Raw genomic sequence first — 20,820 nt, 5'->3', positions numbered from 1 at the left:
ATTGCAAGTGGCTGCAAAAACAACAGTTTCTGCTGCCAGCTCACCCCCCCCAAAAAAACCCCAACCCACAGCTGTCTGGAATGCGTAAGGATAATCTCAAGATCTCTCTTTTATCCGGAGAGAATTATGGGCAGTCTGGATCCTGCATCCAGCTACCTTTTGGCTGCAATCTCTCCTGCAAAGCATGGGTGTCAGTTTTCCAGCCTCACTGGAAGCATGTTTCTTTTTCTAATCACACTTGGAAATTGCTTGTTAACTAGTTTTCAGCTATTAGAGACCTCAGGATTGACAAGTCTGAAAACACCAGGTGAGTCTGCCTTCAATCCTTAATGAAAGAAAAATTTAAATATAAGCTTAAGAACATTAAAAAATTGAAATAAACAGTAAAAAGCTAATTATCATTTTGATTTCAGAAAGTAAAAAAACAGATTAAGGGTCCAGATATAATTTGAAATAAGATTTTGGAATTAGTTATAAAGAACCCTTCCTGTGGGAAAGTGGACTTGTTTTGAATTTTTTCTAAGCAATTTTAAAAATTGGACACTAGAGAAAACTAAAGATTTTAATTAAAGGAGAAGAATACATAAACCTGATTAATAGCTACAGAATGACACAAAGTATTATAACACTGGAAATACTGAAGGATACTTTTGAAAAATGGAATCAGAAGTTAACATCAACAATGTCAATAGTGAAGTCTGCTTCTATGGATAGACTGTGTCCAAAAGATGTTTAGGATGAAATGGCAGAAGGAGGTTTATTAAAACTTGGATGTATCTTGTGAGAAGGGGCAAAAAGGAAACGAAATTAAGTTCTACGACATTACTTGAATGGACTAAAGATGAAGATTATTAGAAGTAAAAGGAAGGAATGTAAAGTTGGTTTATTTGATCAAGGTTAAAATAGATACGTTGTTATTTCTGGCAACCCTTAATGGACTTTTGCTGACACTGGGACTGAAATGACAATTCTTTATGGATTTGTTTATAGATAAGAGATGGGACATGGGATGAAAAGATCTTTGGTTGTAAATTAAAAAGAAGTGAAAAGTTACTAAAATTGTTTATACTTGTTATGATGAAGGTGGGAAGTCACTTCTTTATATGTTTCTTTTTATTATATCTATCCCTTCCTTCCTTCCTTCCTTCCTTCCTTCCTTCCTTCCTTCCTTCCTTCCTTCCTTCCTTCCTTCCTTCCTTCCTTCCTTCCTTCCTTCCTTCCTTCCTTCCTTCCTTCCTTCCTTCCTTCCTGCCTTCCTTCCGTCCTTCCTTCCTTCCTTCCTTCCTTCCTTCCTTCCTTCCTTCCTTCCTTCCTTCCTTCCTTTCTTTCTTTCTTTCTTTCTTTCTTTCTTTCTTTCTTTGTTTGTTTCTTTCTTTCTTTTTTCATTCTTTTTTCTTTCCTCTACATTTTTTCTTTTCCTTTTCACTTTTTACTCTTTCTATTCTTTCTTTTAGTTTGTATTAGTTTTTACTATTGCAATTATAATCTCTAATAAAATCATTAAAAAACAAAGGTCACTGCTGCTGAACGAACAACAACATTTCTCCCTTTAGAGCAGGGCTGTTTAGCTGCCAAGGGGTCAAGGCAGACCATAGAAAATTCAGTGGTAAGATGCAGATCAGTGTCAGTCCCAGCAATTAGCACAAACAGAATCCAGGGAGATTCCAGATGCAGAGCAGAGGTCAAACACCAAAACTGCAAGGTAGTAGGTACCATGTTCGAGTTCTGACTTTTGTTCAAATACAGTCTCCTCCCTGCCTTAAGTCCAACCTTCTAGGACCAGACCAGATCCGAATTCATCTTACAATTGAGTAAAGAGAGATGGGTAAGAAAGGAAAGCAGAATCCTTGAACTCCTATTTTGGCTTACCCTTTTCCAGGAAACAGATTTGTGTTCTACCAGCCAACTGTGAACAGCAAGTAGAAGAGATGGGGTTGCATTTTATGGTTGGTAGAAGCTGGTCAGGGAAGGTCTGTTGAGTTTGAATGAGTTTCTATCTCCAAAATGAGATGAACTGTATCTTGGGGTTCTGGAAGAATTTCTTGAAGGTATTATCTTGGAGAAGAGAACTGAAAGATGGTGCCCATCTCTTCAGATGAGGAGGAGAGAGATTCAGAGAAAACCAGGTCAGTCAGTCTGGCAAGGAAGATTCTACCAACAGAGTTGCTAAGGTGAGATTGGGTGCCCTAGAAGTCAAGTACCTAAATAACAAAACTGATAATAAAACAGTGAAAAAGCAATCATAAAATAGAATCAACATTGCCCTCATCACCCACCAACCCATATCCACAAAATGGAGCAGTATAAACAGTAAAGATAATCAAAAATTTTAAAAGTACAAAATGTAAGATCCTGCCAATCAGTTAATCCAGACTGTTTCTCAGAGGTCCACTGAAGCAATAGTTGTGGCAGACCAGTCACCAATGAAGGAAGGCGTTCCCTAAATTGGGAGCCGTGATGGAGGATTCCCTCTCATGGATGGAAACCTGGCATATTCTGGAGACCGGAACGAGCTTTCTGTGCCAAAACCAGAACCCTAGACTCAAACCTGTCAGTTGCTGTGTGCAGATTGTAGATCAGGCGTGATGTTACAGCAGCAGCTCTTGCCTGCCAACCAGCTAGCTGCTGCATTTTGGGTCACGTGCAGTTTCTGGGTCATCTTCAAAGGCAGCCTTACATGGAGTGCATTGCAATGGTCTAACTGAATTGATGAGGGCCTGGGTCATTTATTTGTGGGTTTCTGCCCATTTTTCCAGCTTGTCAAGATCCTCTGTCCTCTTGATACAGTCCTCTATTGTGTTTGCTGTGCCCTCCACTCCCTCATCTTTGTGCAGCCTGTAGATTCTAACTCCTTGCCAGCCCATTTACAAATAAATGGACAACACATAATGCCCTCCAGCTTGATGTGGAGGCACTGATGTATGTTGTGTGCAGCTGTCCAGCCTGCTCTGTATGTGTTTTATGGCAGCAAAGACCTGGCTCACATTTTGCCATTTACTCCGCTCTAGAATCTCATGGGAGCCATTCAACAGTGGAACAGGCTTCCTTGGGTGGTGGTAGATTCCCCTTTGCTGGAAGTGTATAAACAGAGAGTAGATGGCTCTCTGTTGCAGGTGCTGCAGTAGTGAATTCCTGCACGGGGGTTAAATGATCTCCAGGGTCTTTAAAATCCTTACGTTCTGTGACCCTTAAGTTTCTTATTCACTTGAAGTTAAAACTTCTGATGGATAGCTGCTGTTAAGATATCAATGTTGATTTTTTGATGTTTGCATAAAAGGGCAAATTCAGTACACAAAAAATGTTCACTTTAAGATTGGTGCTCTTAGTTCCGCTGTGGAGAGGAAGAAGAGGAGGGACTGCAGCTGCCAGCTGTATCCTGTGTGTCGCTGTCCTGGCTGAGGGAGCTTCAGGGGACATACAAGGAAGCCAGTTCCTCAAAGTGGGCGCCAGCTGGGTAGATGAACACGAAGAGCAAGCAGAAGCGTGGCAGGAGGGCTCAAGGGGAGCACTTTTGTTCGTTGCCTGTTAACTTGAGGAACATGTAGGTAGGGGAACTGCTTTTGTTAGTTGCAGGGGATGCGCTTTGCTTGTTACCTTTCCTGGAGCCCAAAGAACTGCGCATACTGCGAGTGCAAGCTGATCGCCCTCCTAGAACAGAAAGTGAAGGGGTTAAAGGCAATTCTGTCTACCTCTTACCTCGTCAGGGAAGAGAGACAGTTATTTAAGAGGACCCAGGAACACCCGTGGAAAGACAACAATTCCAAAGAGCATCCCAAAAGAGAGAGAATCCAAGCAGAGGGGATGGAAAAGGGGACCCAAAGGCCCAAGCCTGTTTAGGCTTGTATACTCTGGGGCTTCGGAATAGATTCTAGGGCCTCACTGTTCTGGATCCCCGGGTATTGGACAAGAAGAAAGGATCTGGTGGTCTTGATGGATCACGAGCCAGACTTGAGCTAACACTGTGGTGCAAATGCAAACAAGAAAAGTGAATACAATCCTAGACGAGCATTAGATATGTTTAATCCAGAGAAGGGAAGACTGGGGAGATATCATAACCCTCTCTAAGCATTTGAAGGACTGTCTTTGCTCACGGTTCTTCCAGATAACGAGAAGAAACCATGGATTTAAGCTACAAAGAAGCAGAATGCAGTTGGAAACAAAAAGGATTTCCTCCTCGCAGTCTCAGTAGATCGTGGACTATTCTTTATTGAAGGTGTTTAAATTGAGGCCGAGTAGCCATCTTTTGCTAATACTGTGGTGGTGTTGGTCCGCAAAATCTCTTCCAACCCTTACTTTCGGTGATCCTTTAAAATGCTGTGAAAACATGACAATTACATTTTGCGGTAGTCAGCTTAACTTTCAGCTCAGGATGAGAGTGGGAAGCACCTTAAAAGTATTTGCTCTGTTTCTGCATATTTTTTCCATGGGTCCTGCAGTGTTCCGGTCTGAAAAAGTAATTACCCTCCAGTTCATTCAACTCGAAGGGGTAACTGGGGCCAGTTGTGCAAGTACTTCATTAAATGATTGGTCTTATTTGGGCCAACCTTGTCCTATATAAATATCACAAATTTTGGCTCCCCATCACATTACAGATTCTAGAGATGGACCATGTCCCAGTCAGAAGAAATTTTTGAAGACCACCATAAAAAAAGTCATGGATGTCTATCATTCTGGAAAAGGATATGTAAGCCTTTTTTAACATCTTACAATGGAGAAGATTTGGGACAATAGTAAATTTGCCTGAGAGTGTCTGTCCCCTCAAAATCATTGCAAGACACAACATGAAATCATTCAAGAAGTCACCAAGATCTCTGGAATAATGTCAGATCTGCAGAGCTCTCTTGCTTGGGCTAAAATTAGTGTTTATAACCCCACCATCAGAAAACCACTGATAGTGGAAGCCGTTGCTCACTAAGAAGAACATGAAGCTATGTTCATATCTTTTACCAAAGAGTACCTGGAGGAACTTCTGTGGGCAGATCAAAATGGAACTTTGGAGGCTGTATTGAGCCTAGTGGAAATCAAACACTGCATTCCACAATAAGCGCTTCATATCAGTTGCCAAGCATGAAGACTGAGGATGCTCAGGACTTGAATGATTTCTCACATTGTTGAAGAAAGTGTGAATCTTGCTTTGTATCGGAGAACTCCACAGTAGTTTCAGGCCATCTGTCCATCTGCTGAGGTACAAATTTATTTATTTATATTTCACATTTTCACCCCCATCTCACTGGAAGCGACTCTGGGCGATTTACTGTAAAAGAATAAATATTAATTTAAATACAGTATAACTATTCCTAGAAATAATAAATATCTTCCAAGATATTGATGATGAAGTAAAATATTAGGCTCCAGGAGCGTCTTCAAGGCACCAGCCACCCCCAGGGCTGGTTATATCTCTTCTCACCCCACACGAGTCAGCAGAACCAGGTCTTCAATTCACTCTAGAAAGCTGGGAGGGTGGGGGCCTGCCTCGCCTCACCTCTAGTGGGAGAATATTCCATAGGGCAGGGGCAACGTCAGAGAAGGCTCTCCTCCTGGCCCCCACCAGTTGACATTCTTTCCCCAACAGGGTCTGCGGCATGCCCTCTCTGCCTGACCAGGTGGGATGGGTTGATGTAATGGGGTGAGATGGTCCCTCAGGTAACCTGGACCCATGCCATGTAGGGCTTTAAAGGTGAGAACATTTGATAACAAATGGGTCCTGCAGCCAGAGAGCGATCCCAAATTTACAAGCAAGACTACAACAGTGATGCAGAAAAAGTCCGTGTTTTGGAATAGTCGTGTCATCCAGCCCTAAACCACAAAGACTCTTCTGGCAGGACCCAAAGCAAGCAGGTCATGCTAGAAACCCTCAAATGTTACTGAGTTCAATTTCTGCACAATATGAATACGAATAGGATTGTTTGCCGATTTCACAAAACTTATGGTTGTAGTTACTGCAATGAAAAGTGGTGCCACCAGCTACTCAGTCAAAGGGGACAATGACGTTCTCAGACTGGTACATTGCTTTTTGTGAGTGACTTTGTTTAAGAATTAAATGAAACAGACACCAAGCTTTGGTACTGTTAATTCAGATTCCCATCATGTACCACATGGGTTTCTGACAACATTCAGTGCCAAAGGTACCCAAGCATGGTTTTTCACAGAACTGTATCATCTGGTGGTAGAACCTCTGATGGATTTAGGAATGTTTCTCTAGAGTGGGTGTCGCTTCCCCAGATCTTGGCAGAGGACTCTTGTTCGGATCTAATCCTTACTACAATTCACCAGAAGTAAAAAAAAATAAAAAGAAGAAATAAACCTCTTCGCCAAGGTTAACAATTAGGAATGTCTAAATAAAAACTGAAGATGAACTGTTTAGCAGTCTGAAATGGTCAGCAGGCTCAGTAACAAAATCTAGATAGTTGTTAGTCCACCGAGAGATTTTCAGTGGGAATGCAAGATAGTAAGAAAAGTTTGAGGTTCTTTGGGAATCTGGCATGGTCATCGTGTTCCATGTTTGAAAATGGAGCCATTTTGAGGAGTTATTTTTATTTTTATTTTTAATTTTGTATTAATGATGTATGTAATGCAAATAAACAAACAAACAAACAAACAAATAAATGATGGTGTGACGTAACAATATGGTGAGACGTAATTTACAGAAACGTACCGGATCGGTCGTCACCCGAGTCAACAAAAAACGTGCTACATTAGATCAGATCAGATCAGATCCAGGACTTGTTGGTGTCCAAAATGCCTTGTGCGTGTGCTTGGGAATTGTAGGTGTGTGTCTGAGAGCAGCGGTGATCGTAGACTCGGAGGGTGTGGTGAGGGAGCTCCTTATTAAGGTACACAACAGTTGTGACTCTAAAAAGCGTGCCGATGCAAGCGTTCGAGGGAATTGTTAATGAATGCAAATCTAAATTTTTGATTTGACTTTAACTGCAAAAAATTGGATGGGACAGAATAATATGCCTGGAGCTTGACAGATGCAGAGCCTGGGTTTAGACCTCTGCAGCCCTCTTGCCCCCTGCCAGTTTTGAGTCTGTTTGGGCATCCGTGGTTGCCAGCGGAAACGCTCTCTTCCCACTCTGGTCAGAGAGCGCTTGTAATCCCATTTCAGTCACCGGCCAGCAAAAGCACTCCTGCGTCTGTCTAGTCGGCTGATTTCGTGCTTTATTTACAGTGTTTATAGTGTAGTTTAATCAGAAAGCTGTTTATGAGTTTGTAACAATTTAATCACGCTAAGGTTTTTTAAAAAGTTGCCTGTGTTAGATTCCTGGTGCGGGATTGGCAGGGCAGCCTCTCCCCTCTCTGCTAAATTAAACTTTTCTCGGGTTATGCTCAGTTAGGCTGAGATCTTCCCGCTTTCCCCAGTGTGCCCAGCATTCTGTATCTCAAGCGGTGAAAGGAATTTCTCTTCTTCTGATTAGGGGGAGTTGGTGACTGCGTCCAAGGCCATCATTGAGAAGGAGTATCAGCCACGAGTTATCGTTAGCACGACTGGACCAAATCCGTTCCACAAGCTCACAGACCGAGAGCTGGAGGAGTATCGCAGAGAAGTAGAAAGGAAACAGAGGCAATCAGAAGGTTTGTGAATTGCATCACCTGTACACCTGTGGTCATGTGGTATCTGGGCACGGGGAATTGGTTGCTGAACACGCTTAGCTGCTTTGGAAGTTTCCTGTGGGCTGACAGTCACCGTACCTCTGAGTTTAGATCGTGCATTTTGTCCAGCCGTGCCATTCTCAGAAAAGTTACCTCTAGTGTATGCTAACCACAGTGCTACAGCCATTCCTTCTTCACTGCATCTGTTTCTGAAGCTTTCTACTTTCCTGTATGAAGAGCATGATGCTTTTACAGCAAAACTGCAGAGGAGAGAAGTGGCTGCATTTTGTTGGCTGGGGCAACCGGACATCAGCTCTTCTGCCCGTTGGGCTTAACTGACTGACGGGGCAGAAGGAGGCCCCGTTTCTTGCTTCTGTTCCACCTGCAGGCATTAAAGGTGGGCCAGGACACTTGTACCTTGGGGCAGAACCTTTGGACTCACTGGAGTTTCTGCACAGCCCTACATACAACCTGTTGCAGTAGCCCTGTTGAGAAGAGCTTGGGCTCCAAAGTCATAGTGAGCTGACCAGCTAAGCTGTTAAAAGGCACATTGTGCCATGATTTTCATTCACACTGGAGCTGGCCTCCAAGGAGGATTTTCCTAATTTTGATTTCCTTTGTTTCACAGTGAGTTTGATTTTTTTTTAAGATGTCAATTGTGATATGTTTTGTAGAAGATTCTGAAGATGGCCGACAGCAGGGAGACAGGAGCTCTCCAGACCAAACTGTTGCTTGTACCCCACCCAGCACTCCAGTAAAACTTGAGGAAGGTATGTGTATGATTGCACCTGAGGGGTTATATTTCCATTCATCGAAACCCTAGAGAAAAGACAAAGGATTTGTTCTTCTCTGTAGAAAGGCAGAGCTAAACAGTGCTAACAGGGATAAAGAAATGGGCACAGGTGCCCCTGGAACAGCCTAGCTGGGGCTCCAGGGCTCTGTTTCTGGCAGAAGTAGAGCCTCCAGAAGGCGTGAGCAGGGCGTGAGGGAGAAGGTTTGCTCTTCCTGTCGGCATATTTGGAGGGCCCACTTAGCTCTCAATTGCCAGGAAGTACAATAATAGCTTTCCAGGGTTTCTTTAAAAAATTGTCCAGCAGCACATCTTAATTAATGTGATGAATACAGTAGCTTGAAGCATCACTTTTTTGTCTGATCCACAAGTTTCATTGTATGATCCCTAGTTCTTGAATTGGGAGAGAAGAACGTGTTCAAACCACACGGATCCAGTTTGTAGGACACTTTTCCATTTTTCCTTTAATTTTGGTGCTAGAAAGGGCGTTAGACTTTGCTTGTGGAAAAGATGCTCGACTTTTTCCTCATTCTGACGGAGCTACCCCTTCTAGTATCACTGTGACAGTCTCCCCTCTTAGTTTTAACCTCCAGAAGCCTTCACAGGTTTTGGAAAGAGCCACACCAGGATGGCTATTGGGAATATGCCGTTGGATTTTTCAGTCCCTTCTTAATCACTCCCAGCTTTGTTTGTGTGTTTGCTTTTCCATTGTGCAAAACACTCTATTAAAATGTCATCCTTTCTGCGTGCAGCCATCTGTGGACCTTCATCCTCCCCGTCTGATTTGCGTGCCAAGATCTAGAGTGCCCAGCTCTTCAGTACCCTGAGGAGCCCATTCCCTTTTCCTATTGATTAAAAAGGCACAGCCTCCAAACCAGGAATTTGAAAGACTGGAGGTATAGATGTGGCAGTTGGGCTCACGGTCAGCAAACCAGCAGCAGATTCACAGGTGGTACCCAAATTGGAGGAAGGAGTGCTTCTGTGTTTCAGGGCTGGATGGTGACTTTGGTGGAGTATTTGGCATAATTCCTCCTGCTTCCACACTGATGTTGCTGAGTCTCTTCAACTTCCATTTTACAAGCTGACTCAGTGAAACAACCACCCCCCCCCAATCAGTGGATGAACATATTCAGTTTAGGTTGTTGGAGTTGTTCACCTTTGATGCAGAAGGCTACAGATCTGGAAGTACCTTTGGTCTTCTCTCTGGAAAGGAAGGTCTCTCCTGCACTTCAGTGGTTTTTGCTTGATAATTAAGTCTATGATGAAGCAATAAGTCTATTTTTTTCTGAAAATATACAGAGCATGTTTTTGACACTATTGAATTATTACACTATCCAGTAAGGTCTGATCTGTTCTTCCTTTCCTCAAATTTTTCATCAGCATAAGGTTTTCTGTGGTAGATATAAAGTATATATTGTATTAGAATTGGCCCCTGAGAAATGATGGGACTAAAACCAGGACATCAAGGATATTGGTGAAATTCTGTTTCTCGTTTATGTCACAGTGTGCATCCTTGCATATTCTTAAGCCTGACATTTTTGGAAATTAGTCCCCAATTCAGAAGAGATTCTAAATTTCTGGTGACTTCTGGGGCACATCCATGTAGTTTTCCTGGCAACAGGAGAGGAGTGGTTTTCTGTTGCCTCCTTTTGAACTGTGTCTTCAGCCTCCAGCCTCCCTCCAGCCGGGGCTGTCCTGGGCCTGATCCAGTCCCCAGTCCTGCCACCTAGGGAACGGCTACCAGGTCCACAGGCGGCTTGGGCCGGAGTTCAGAAATGCCACCGGGGCTATCCGTCAGGTCCTGCGTGGCAGCCTTCCCTGACAGAGGCATTCCCGTTCGCCGAGGGCTGCCTGCGCCCACCAAGCCCTGCCCAGCCCCTGGGATTCAGTCCAGCAGGGAATCAGGAGTTCAGGATGGGATAATGCAGAGAGAGGAGGAGGAGGAAGAGCGATGGGGGACTCTAGAGGCTTTTAGATTTCTTTAGCGTTATTGTAGTTGGGCCCCGCGTTCCTGCTTTAACCTAGACAGAAAGATGTCTTCCCTCTCAGGTCTCTGCTCAGTGAGGCCAAGGCCGGAGACATCTTCCAGTGATATTTTGTGACTTGGTAAACATCAGGTGAATGTACAACCAGAAGCATTTTTGTTTTCCTTGTGCCTTGGGATGTGCCAGCTGTCTGTGACAAAGTTATCTGTTCCCACCATTTCATTCTGTAACCTCTATAAGAATGGCGTTGGCCATTCTTCTACTCTAACTCAGTGGCTGTGATGGATGCATAGATTCTCTATTTGTGCTTTTCTCTTCCTGTGGCTGCATTACAAACAGGAGGTGGATGTGATAAAGAGTACCTGTTGCCATAGTAAGTATCATGATGCTTCCCCCCCCCCCCCGCTTGCCCTGCCTTGTTTCTCTGCTTGGCTTCATTTTTTGGCCTCTTTTGGATGTGTTCATTGTGTTGACCTGATTAGTCAGGCACTTGCATATCTTGACTTTGCTTAACTATTTCAGTTGCTTTGCCAGCCTGAGCAGAGCAGAGGTGCATCTAATCGTAATCTAGATGAGGTGTGTAGGTATCTTTGGGTCCTAGAGCTATAACCCACAACCGACCTTACTTCTAACAGCTTACTTTTCCCAGAGGGAAAAATGAAATAAACTAGGGTTGTATTGCTTCTTACACCATAACAATGGCCTGAAATTACCTCAGGAGAGAAATATGAACATGTTAAATAACTTCATTGTGTTAGACGTAATCGCAGAGCATCTCCTTTTCCGAGTGGTGAGTGTGCGCTGCCCAGACTGAGCAGGCCCATCACGGATGATGCTCCAAGTAGAGAAGCCAGAACAGGCTGCAGATCTCACGATCTGCGTTTCTCTTGCGTGCACGGTGGCAGAACTCCGCATGGCTTCTGGGAGACGGAAGCACCCCTCTCTCCTCTGCATTTACGTCCACTGGAATGGCTTCATACAGTGCGTAGCGCTGCATTCGCCAGGTTCCAGATTTTTCTGTTTTAGACTCTAACGTTCCTTCAGGTATAATCTAATGAGCAAGATGGTGATTTTTTTAAAGTAACTTTTTGGTGTTCTCTATAACCTTGTCAACAGGCGTTTTATAATCTAGAAAAAAAGTGTCTCGGTTTTTCTGCATCCGTGGCTGGAGTATTAAAAAACGAAAGCAGAAAAGGAGTTAAAAGTATTTTCAGCAAAGCTAATTGAGCTTTTAATATGCCATACGGCTTTCTCCTTTCACTCTGCTTTTAAATTACTTAACCCAGTTTAAAACTTCTAACAGTTTTTGGTTTGCAGAGTTTGAAGTTACTATCATCACTGTGCTAACAAATTCTAAACTTGAAAAAAAATGCACCATATACAGGATTGTTTAAATACAAATAAATATAAAGGAGGGAACACAATATTACATCCCGCAGAATGGTAAATCTCTACTGAAGTCCCTAAATTGGATCATGAAAACAAGATTCTAAGACCTCACTTCTGCATAGAAAACATAAGGAGAATGATTTGGCTAGATCTCCGTAGAATATTTTCTCATCTCCTGATTTATTCCCGTTTTAAATGTCTGCCATGTACTAAAACGAGTGTAACAAGAAACCTTTCCAGAATTTATTAAGCCTAGTTTTTTGTTGAAAATGTCCTCCTCCTTGGGACTAACAGGATGGTCAAGAACAGCCTTTTTTTCCAGCACGAGAACTAGCTCATACATTACGATGTGAAACGTACAAAGACCTGGGTTTCCGGGTTTCTTCTGCTCCCTTGACCAAATGGAGCCATGTGGCTCTTCCTTGTGACCAGATGTTCAAGCAGACGGTTAATGTGCAGCGCGCCTGGCTGGTAGAGGTGATTCCACACCTGGCCTTGCCTGCCTTGGTCACCAGTACAAGTTCAGCCTCCCTTTCTTTCTCAGAGAACGACTTCATCTAAGCAGAAAGTGCCAAAGGGCAGCACAGGCCACTGCAGACTTGTGCGTTCTCTCCTGCCTTGCTCATAAAAGTTTGGAAAGCTGGCCCTGAGGGTCAGCCCTCCTCTGACCCTCCACACAGAGCTGGGTTTTCCTCCTACGCATGCAGCTCTCAAAATACCCAAACTTGTGTCATGTGCATGTTTGAATCCCCGAATTCCTTCATAAAAAGAGAGAGAGAGAGAGAGAGAGAGAGGTGCGCCCCAGTCTGAAAAAGGTCTACCTGTTCTACCACTGTTGCTGATTCAGGGGAATGGGGAAGAGGCCGAGGCAGTGCCTGTGACTTTGCTGTTCCTTAGTCCACCGAAACGGGGCAGTGGCCATCCAGGACTGTACAACTCCTGTTGGGAAAAAGTCCTTCCGATTCCTCAGATAAACCGTTCAAGAGAATGGAAGAAGGAGAAGCCCAGGCCTTTCGCTCTTGCTAAAACTTGGAAGAAGCGCTGGGTGAGGCTGAAGGCTGGCTTCTGCCTAACGATCTGGGTCGCTTGTGGGCACCCTAGGGTGGTGACCCTTCGGGGCAGATATGGGAATAGATGGTTAAGTGACCCCTGGGATTTCTTCCTCCCTGGATGGTGTAAGCATTCTGGTATCCAAGCGTGAGGAGCACCACTGCTGCCCCTCCTTCTGAATCATTCAAAGAGCGCAAATCTTCCCACTGGTGGGAGGTGGTGCCGCCAGTCAGCATGCCCCGGGGTGCCAGGTGCCTTGAGCTGGCCCTGAAGTTCACCGTTGACTTGGAGCGTGTTCTGTGGTCCACTCTTCCCCTTTGAAAAGAAGGAAGAAACCGTAACACAGTTCTCACTTTCGCTCCTGGAAGGCAGCTGTGCTTACAGAGAGCTTAAGATCCTTCCCCTGAAGCCAGTAGAGTTGGCAAAATGAGGAGGCCACTTGGGGTAAATTTACCCTTTCCCGGTTCACGCGAGTTCTAGTCTGGTAGTGCTGCTCTGTCTGAAGAACAGCGGCAGGTTCTTTTGCGTAGCGCCACTGAGCTTAGAGGAGAGCGACTGAGTCGTCTGTAGAGGACCTGCACAACCAACGGGCCCACCCCTGCCTTGCCAGCGTCTTTTTTCTTTTTTTTTTAATAACACGTGGAACTTTTCCTCTCTGCCGCTGCCGTGTTGATGGGATGGGGCTGCGCAGGGTTTTCCTTGGAGAAATTCCCTTTCTCGCCGAGGCCGGAAGGTTGGCGGAAAGGGGTAGGGGTTAACCCGCCTTTCCTGTCGCTTGCTCACTAGAGGGGCCGCCGGGCCAGACGGGCCATGAAGCCGGTGAAGCCGCTGCTTCTAAGCCGAGTCTCCCGGACCTCGCCCCCGACGAGCCTTCCGAAGTCTTTGGAACAGAGGACGACGAGCCCGACCCCGGCCTTGCCCCGCCCCAGAAGGAGGGTCCTCCCGGCAGCGCCCAGCCCTGCCTCCCCTCGAGCGAAGAGCCCCCTTCTCCCCTGGCTGAGGAGGGGGCAGCAGCCGAAGCAGGCAGTGATGAGTCTCCGGGGAAGTCTCCTTCCAAGAAGAAGAAGAAGTTTCGTACGCCTTCCTTCCTAAAGAAAAACAAAAAGAAGAGTGATTCCTAAAGACCTTCAGAAAGGCTGTTATGTTTAAGCGTCTTATGTTTATTAATCACTGGAATATATCAGATTTTACTATGTGCTTTTGTTTGGTCTTTCTCGTTAAAAAAACAAACCAGAACAAATAACACTATAGCTTGACTGATTAAGTTTATAAATGAAATTTAGCAAGCAGAAGGTGCTAATCCTGTGTATGCAAAAGCAGCTGAGCAGGGATTATCCTGAGCATGTTAAGGAAAGGCTTCCATGGAGGACAGCAAGCCACTTTGTGTAAACTCTGAAATCCCCCGAGGCTTTCCGCGCGCTCCTCCCGTCCGCTCTCGCTCTGGTGCAAGTGGCTTTAAGTCTCGGAGGAGCGGAGCCCGTTCGTGCTGGTGGAGTGGGCATTGCTTCTGCCCTGTGTCGTGAGGCAGCCTGTTCCCGAGGCTTTAAATCGCGCTCTGCCTTGCTTGGTGTTGTAACATCGCTGAGACCAGAACCTATTTTTGTGTCTAAGAATGAAGTAACTTGTGGCATTATCTTGCTCATCCCCTGCCTGTTTTCTATTCAGTTTAATATAGCCTTTTCCACAGAATAATCAGCTATTTTACTAATTTGTTTTCTAGCAGAGCATTGTATTCAGTCACACTTAAACATATGAAAGATGAATTCATGTCCTTGGAAATAAAATTTATTCATAGCAAGCACAGACTGGCTCCCTTATTTACGTGGGTCCTCATTCTCCTAGGTTGTGCCAGTTACAGATGCAACAGCGGGGAGTGGCACTGATCCCAGCGCCACTCGTGGTCCAAATCTCAGTTCAGAAATCCAGAGCCATAAGGAACCATCTTTTGAAATCAGTAAACGACACCCCCCCTTTTTTTTTGCATTGACATAATGGGGAGACATTGGCGGAAATTGTTCCACTTCGTTAGGGCTTGGCACCCGGCCAGCCTTGGATGACCTTGAAAAGCTGATTCCGAACTCATCGGGTTAGTCCTTGCGTGGGAGACCATCAGGACCTCCGGGGGGGGGGGGGGTTTCTGTGCTGTGTGGAGATGGCCTCGAAGTCACCAAGAACTGAGCTCAAGTGGAGGATTTTGTTAGGTGATTAAGTCTGTCAGAATTCAGGCAAACAGGCGCAGGGTGTTCTAGACGCCTTTAAAAATTTACCTTATCTTTTTAAGAAACTGCTGCCTTTTTTATTGCATGGCAAAATTGGATGATATGTGCAAGCAAAGTTGGCCTGTGCTGATGGATCAAAACTGCCAAGTTTCAGATAGGTTTGGGTGGGGGGTGTGGAAAAAAAAGCCCATATCTCCCTATATTTTTGCCACTGTTTCTTTTGAAAATACTAAACAGGTGAGGCGATAGCTGTGATTTTTGCAAAATAGCAATCTTCCATTTTTGTGGGAATGGCATTTTTTCATTGGCAGGAGACAGAACACTTTCTGAATATTGGGCACAGGGGTTCCCATTAAAAGGTCTGAGAAACGGTTTTAAACGTTCCTTGTAGTTGGTGGGGCTGTTGCACAAGGGGGAGGGAGGAGGCGCATCCAAGGGGGCCAAGTAAGGCCCGGGCGGACCTGATCCCCGGCGTGCCCGAGCAGAAGCTTCCCGGGTCCCCCAAGTATTTTTTTTCTTCTGGTGAAAATATTCACTAACTAAAAGGAAGCTGCTCTCTCTCCACGCGCCCCATCCCAGCAGTCTCCTTTTGTGAAAGGTAGGAAGTAACACACTCATTTTATAAAACAGGCAACTTAATTTCTGTGTCTTAAAGGCCTCAGGCAAGAGGCAATCTTTGGAAAAGTCCGCTTCAAAGGGAACTGATTCGATTTGGGCATTTCACAAATCCTGTCGGGGACTCAGTCCAATCTCAACCGCGCAAGCACGCCTGCGTGAGGGCCAAACGCCATTTCTGCCAAGTGACCGGTTCTTCCTGGTGGTAAAAACCCAGGTTCTTCATGAAAGGGGTGATTCAAGCAGCAAGTGATGCTGAAAGGGATCCAGCCCCTTGCTTGTGGAGGAACCCACTTTTAGAGATCAAACTGAGTCGGCTGGGCCTGCTTTCCATTGCACTTTTTGCATTCATTAAAAATATAGCATAGAACCTACACTTTGTGATGTATTTGAGTGTTTTAGAATTAATTCTATTCTAATTGTCGTTTCTTTGAAAAATTTTAGAAACATGGTTAGTTTGATCTGCCATATCATTTGTTTTAAAATAAATTGCAGTGATCGTAAACCACATAGTAGATTCCAAACAAACACATTAGAACAGCTTAAATTTTGCTTCTGTAGTATCGGGAAAGGTCGCAAGAGGAAGTTTGGTGGGAGCGAGCACCACACAGGAGGACCTAAATTGCTGTACCAGGGGAGAAATCGAAGAGTAAATGGTTCCTGTTGATGGTGGGGTGATGGTGGCCTTCAGCTCATTTCTTAATTCTGTCCTGCCAAGAACCTTCGCTCTGAGCCGGTGCCGGGACTGACGCCGCGTGTCGACCAAAGCTGCTGTTTCGGTGTGTCTGTTAGAAAGGGTAGGGAGCTTACCTTGGGATGATACCTGAAATGATTTTTTTATTTCTATTCTTGTCTTAAAATATGGAAATTTGTGCGGGTTGTGATAACACCACAGTGGGTGGGAGGGGAATATAAGAGTCTTAGATTGTATAGTCCTGTGTTGTTACCGTGCGGTTCTCTTCATAAATAAAATCGTTTTAAGGAGATTTGCGTCGTCCTAAGTTCGTGCATAGCCATCCCTAGGCTGTGCTCCAAGCCTTGCGTGAGGGGGTAGTTTTGGCCCTGGGGCCAGGCTGGGGCCTGCGTGCCGTGCCGCTCCTTCCGAAGAGGGGCTTCGTCCGACGCGGGCGCCTGCTTTGGATCGTTAAAGGGACAGTGTCTTTTCCTGGGTCGTGCGGCTGCTTCTGGTTGCCTGCGGGCGTGGCTGCAACGCCGCTTTGCCTGGCAGAGTCCTGGTGCCTGAGGACTGGCATGGCCCACAGAGGTGGGGTGCCAGTGCAGAAGGGCTTTCCGGAGGCCCGTGCCTCGCCCTCCGGCCGCTCCCAGTCAAAAAGGAGCAGCCCCCCTCGGACAGATGCGCCTTCCGGAACACCTTGAAGCCTGATCCTTTCTGAACAGGCCGCAGCGCAGTTTCTGAAGAGCGAGTGTTGCTAATGTTTGTTTGTTTGTTTGTTTGTTTGTATGGCTGCCCTTCTCACACAAAGTGTGATTTCCAAAAGGTGTCCAGGATAGTTACTGCTTAAGGGAAACTCCTCTTAAAACCGCCAGCGGACTATCTCAGAATCCTATTCCATTCGTCAGATGAACAGAAGAGACGACTTCTCCTCAGAAAAGAGGGTGCAAAGGGAGTTTCTTGACAAGTTGGAACAAGTTAATTCTGTGTTCTCATGCCTGTGGCACGTAAAGGCTGTTGTTGCCAGTATTTAGAGGAAGAAGAAAAGTTAATGCCGAAAGGTGGTTTTTGGAAGTATGTTTCTTGGTGGCCCTAGAAACTGCAGTCTTACGTTTACACAGGCATTGGCCCCCTGGCTCCACAGCTGGGCTGCTGGCACCCTCCAGGCCCTTAAGAGCGGCTGGATTCTAGGCTGGGGGCCCAGAAGGCAGGCCGGGCTTAGAAACCCCACCCCCACCCCCACTTGCCCCTTCTCCCCGAGGCGGCCTTGGCAAGCTTTCTCTGGAAGGTGGCGCTGCGTGGCCCTTGGCCGGATCTGCCCCCTTTCTTTTGACGGCTTTTCCGCTCCCATTGACGCCATAGCTGGTCCCATTCGGTTCTTCTCCAAGAGGGCCCCCCAAGCCCTGCGGCAGGGTTTGTTTCAGGTTCCTTTTGGGTGGGAAGAACGAACAGGCAAGCAACTGGGCCTGCTGGTGACGTTATGCAAGGACTCCAAGTCAGCTGGCCCCTTGGTGCCCCCAGGGCCTCTCGCTGGACCATAACACCCTGTGCTGTGTGTCGCATTGGGAATGCTGCCGTTGTGTGCCTCTTAAATGGTGTGTGCTGCTGTTTAGAGTCCTTTTTAATTTAAAGGTCACATTCCTGTCCGCAGTTGCATTGCCTGCACAGCCTCTGTCACGTCTTGATTAGCTTTGCCTCGCCTGCTGTAGCTTCTATCTGGCTGGCAGTTAGACTGGCTATTGGCAGGGTTAGCTCTGCTTTAATAGGAGAGGTTCCCCATCATGAAACAACACTGCGGTCTCTGTTGGTTGGGGTCCTGCATTGTTTCTTTTGGCCAGTCCCGCAAGTTGCTAGATAACAGTGCCATTGAAGGCAGCGCGCTAGCGTTACCGTAGGCCACCTCCCTGCTGAATCCGTGCAACCACCCTAGTTGAAGGGGCAACAGCACGCGTGTCGGCTTCCGAGCCTTGGACATTCTCATTGATGGAATGAGGAGTTCCCCAGAACCTGGAAAGTGCTAATGGGGGAGTTAAAGACACCAAGTCTCCATCCTGCCCCTTTGCTTTACAAGCACCAACACTTCAAGGTCAGCTTGTAAGACAAAGTCGTCTTTATTCATTTTATTATTGTAAATTGCTATAATAAATTATTATAAATAAGGTATTCAATTTATTCATTTAAGGACACCTGTAAAGCACAGCCTTTCAGTGCTCCCAGGTCCTCCACCCATAGTCCATCTACAGTTCCAGCCCGCCCTTCGCTACAGTACCCTAAGCGTGCCAGCCGAAGTCCATTGTGGAGAATTAGCCTGCATTCCTGTCCTGTGCCTGACCTGTTTGTTTCCCCCTTGCAAAGCGGAGAGGTTGCTTCAACCAGCTCTCTCTTCCGGAGTGGCTTTTCTCCATGGTGTGGTGCTTCCCTAATAAGCGGTAACCAGAAGTTAACGGGCTCTGCTCTGTGACCTTTTAACTGGCACCCTCGGCAAGGCTCCCCCGCTGCCTGCCTGGATTTCCTTCTTGCTAATCACTCCAGAGCTGGTGGAGGAGCGGGGAAAAAGGCTGCAATGTTTGTCCCACAAAACTGGGTTCCTGGCGAGTCAACTTCCAGAAACCGTCCTTGCTGCTTGGGCTCACTGCGGCGGATGGAGGAAGGGCCCCCTGGCGCTGTGAGTATATTTGGGGACGATTTCTTAATAATCTTTCTCAAACGTTTGCTGCTGTCCCGGCGTTCCCCTTGGTGTTCTTGTTCTTTGGCATCCATCCCGCAAATTCTTAATTAAGCATTGGAGCACATGTGAGTGGCAACAGCTCCCTCTAACTTACTTCATAATGGTTTCCTGGAGGAAATAAGAACTGCAATAGTCAAGCCCTGCTTGCTGATAGACGGGTGAATTTCCGGATCGTCTGCCAAGCAATTAGGCAATGGTTGGTTTCAGTTACAAGAATGGTCTTCCAGAGTGTCCTCCTGTGATACTGTGTGGACCTCTAAAAACATGCATATAAATTACCTCTACCTTTCCCAATTTGTCATAGGACATGGCCGGAATTGAACGATGTGTAGAGAAAGTCTGTTGTCCAGTCAAGAGGCAGTCACAGGCGCACTGAGCAGGAACCCCACGACCCAACGTGCTAGCTTGTCAGATGAAGAGCTCAAGGATCCAGAATGTGAGGCTATGCCCCGCTCTTCCGGGCATGCTGAGCCTCAGCTCAAGAGATCGATATCCAGTTGGATACCCCTCAAACATAAGGCACAGTGATATCACCCTACCATAAATAATTCCCTCTGTATGAAGAAAACAAGGCCTTATATTGTGGTTAGGTATTCTAAAACATTTTCCTGACCTCATGGCCATTCCAAATCAGAATGCGAATTGCTGAATTCAAAGTCCTGACTGCCCTGTTTCATTCATTATAGGCTGCGCAGAGCATCCCACTTCACGACTGGAACTTTGTGAAGGGTGGACCAAATTCTCATCAAAGAAAGTTTTACAAATGGTGAAAATAAAAATCCTACCATTGATCTTTTAAATGATATGCTGATACTTGAAACAGCCACCGCAAAGAACAAGAATATAAAATTATATAAATGTAGGGCTCTGAAGCAATAAGGATGTCTTTCATCTGTGATAATGCCCTGAGATTACAGGTAGTCCTCGCGTAACAATCATTCATTTAGTGATTGTTCAAAGTTAACGGCGCTAGAGAGTGACTTACAACCGGTGCCCAAAGTTAGGACTGTTGCAGCATCCCCAGAGTCATGTGATCACAATCCGGGCGCTTGGTTGCAGCGACCCAGGGTCATGTGATTGCCATTTGCAACCTTCTCAGCCCGCTTCCAACAAGCAATATCAGTGGGGAGCCATGTGATTCGCTTAATGACTGCAGTGATTTGCTTAATGACTGCTGCAAAAAAGGTGGTAAAATCAGGTCCGGTCACGTGATGATTCACTTAACAACCACATCGCTTAGTGACCTAAATTCTGGTCTCAACTGTGGTTATTAAGCAGGACTACCTGTAGCCTGTTTTCTAACTGTAGTTGAATCATATTAATTCATTCTGAGGACAGCAATAAGATCCTTCTTTGTATCTAGTTTCGTGCCAAATGGAACAACTCAGTTTGACCAAAACATCTTTTTAGATTAAGGTTATTTTTGTAATATATTACAATTAAAAAGAATACAAACTAAAACAAAAAAAATATAAAGAAAACGTGCAGAAAAGGAAAAACAGAAATAGAAAAAGAAAAAAGAAAGAAAAAAGAAAGAAAAAAGAAAGAAAAAATAAGAATTTAGCAAAGAAAAAGAGAATATATAAAGAAATTACTTCCCCTTTCATAACAAGAAGTATAAACAATTTTATAAACAATCACCTCTTAAAATACCACAAATGATCTTTTCTTTCCATATCTCATCTACAAAATCCTTAAAGTCTCATAATTTCAGTTGTGGTCAGCAAAAGTTCATTAAGGGTTACCAGAGATAACAATGTATCTATTTTAACCTTGAT

General features: G+C 45.3%; 1 protein-coding gene across 11 annotated transcripts in view; it reads left to right on the top strand.

The window, feature by feature from the left end:
* ADD1 (adducin 1) overlaps positions 1–14,608 on the top strand; it is a 50,161-nt gene extending 35,553 nt beyond the window's left edge. For 5 of the 11 annotated variants that reach the window (XM_088131236.1, XM_088131235.1, XM_088131234.1 and 2 more), the window contains 3 exons: positions 7,419–7,575; positions 8,268–8,363; positions 13,594–14,608. In XM_088131236.1, the coding sequence (XP_087987362.1) occupies positions 7,419–7,575; positions 8,268–8,363; positions 13,594–13,928 (588 nt within the window). In that variant the 3' untranslated portion in view covers positions 13,929–14,608. The other 6 variants (XM_088131242.1, XM_088131241.1, XM_088131240.1 and 3 more) reach the window with 3 other exon arrangements.
* Positions 14,609–20,820: the final 6,212 nt, after the last annotated feature.

Source organism: Python bivittatus, unplaced genomic scaffold (genome assembly GCF_059951505.1).
Source record: "Python bivittatus isolate LINGU-HERP-01145 unplaced genomic scaffold, Pbiv_v1 ctg000970_np1212, whole genome shotgun sequence".
Taxonomy (NCBI): Eukaryota; Metazoa; Chordata; class Lepidosauria; order Squamata; family Pythonidae; genus Python; species Python bivittatus.
The sequence above is the reverse complement of the archived record's forward strand: the minus strand, read 5'-3'. Positions and strand labels throughout refer to the sequence as shown.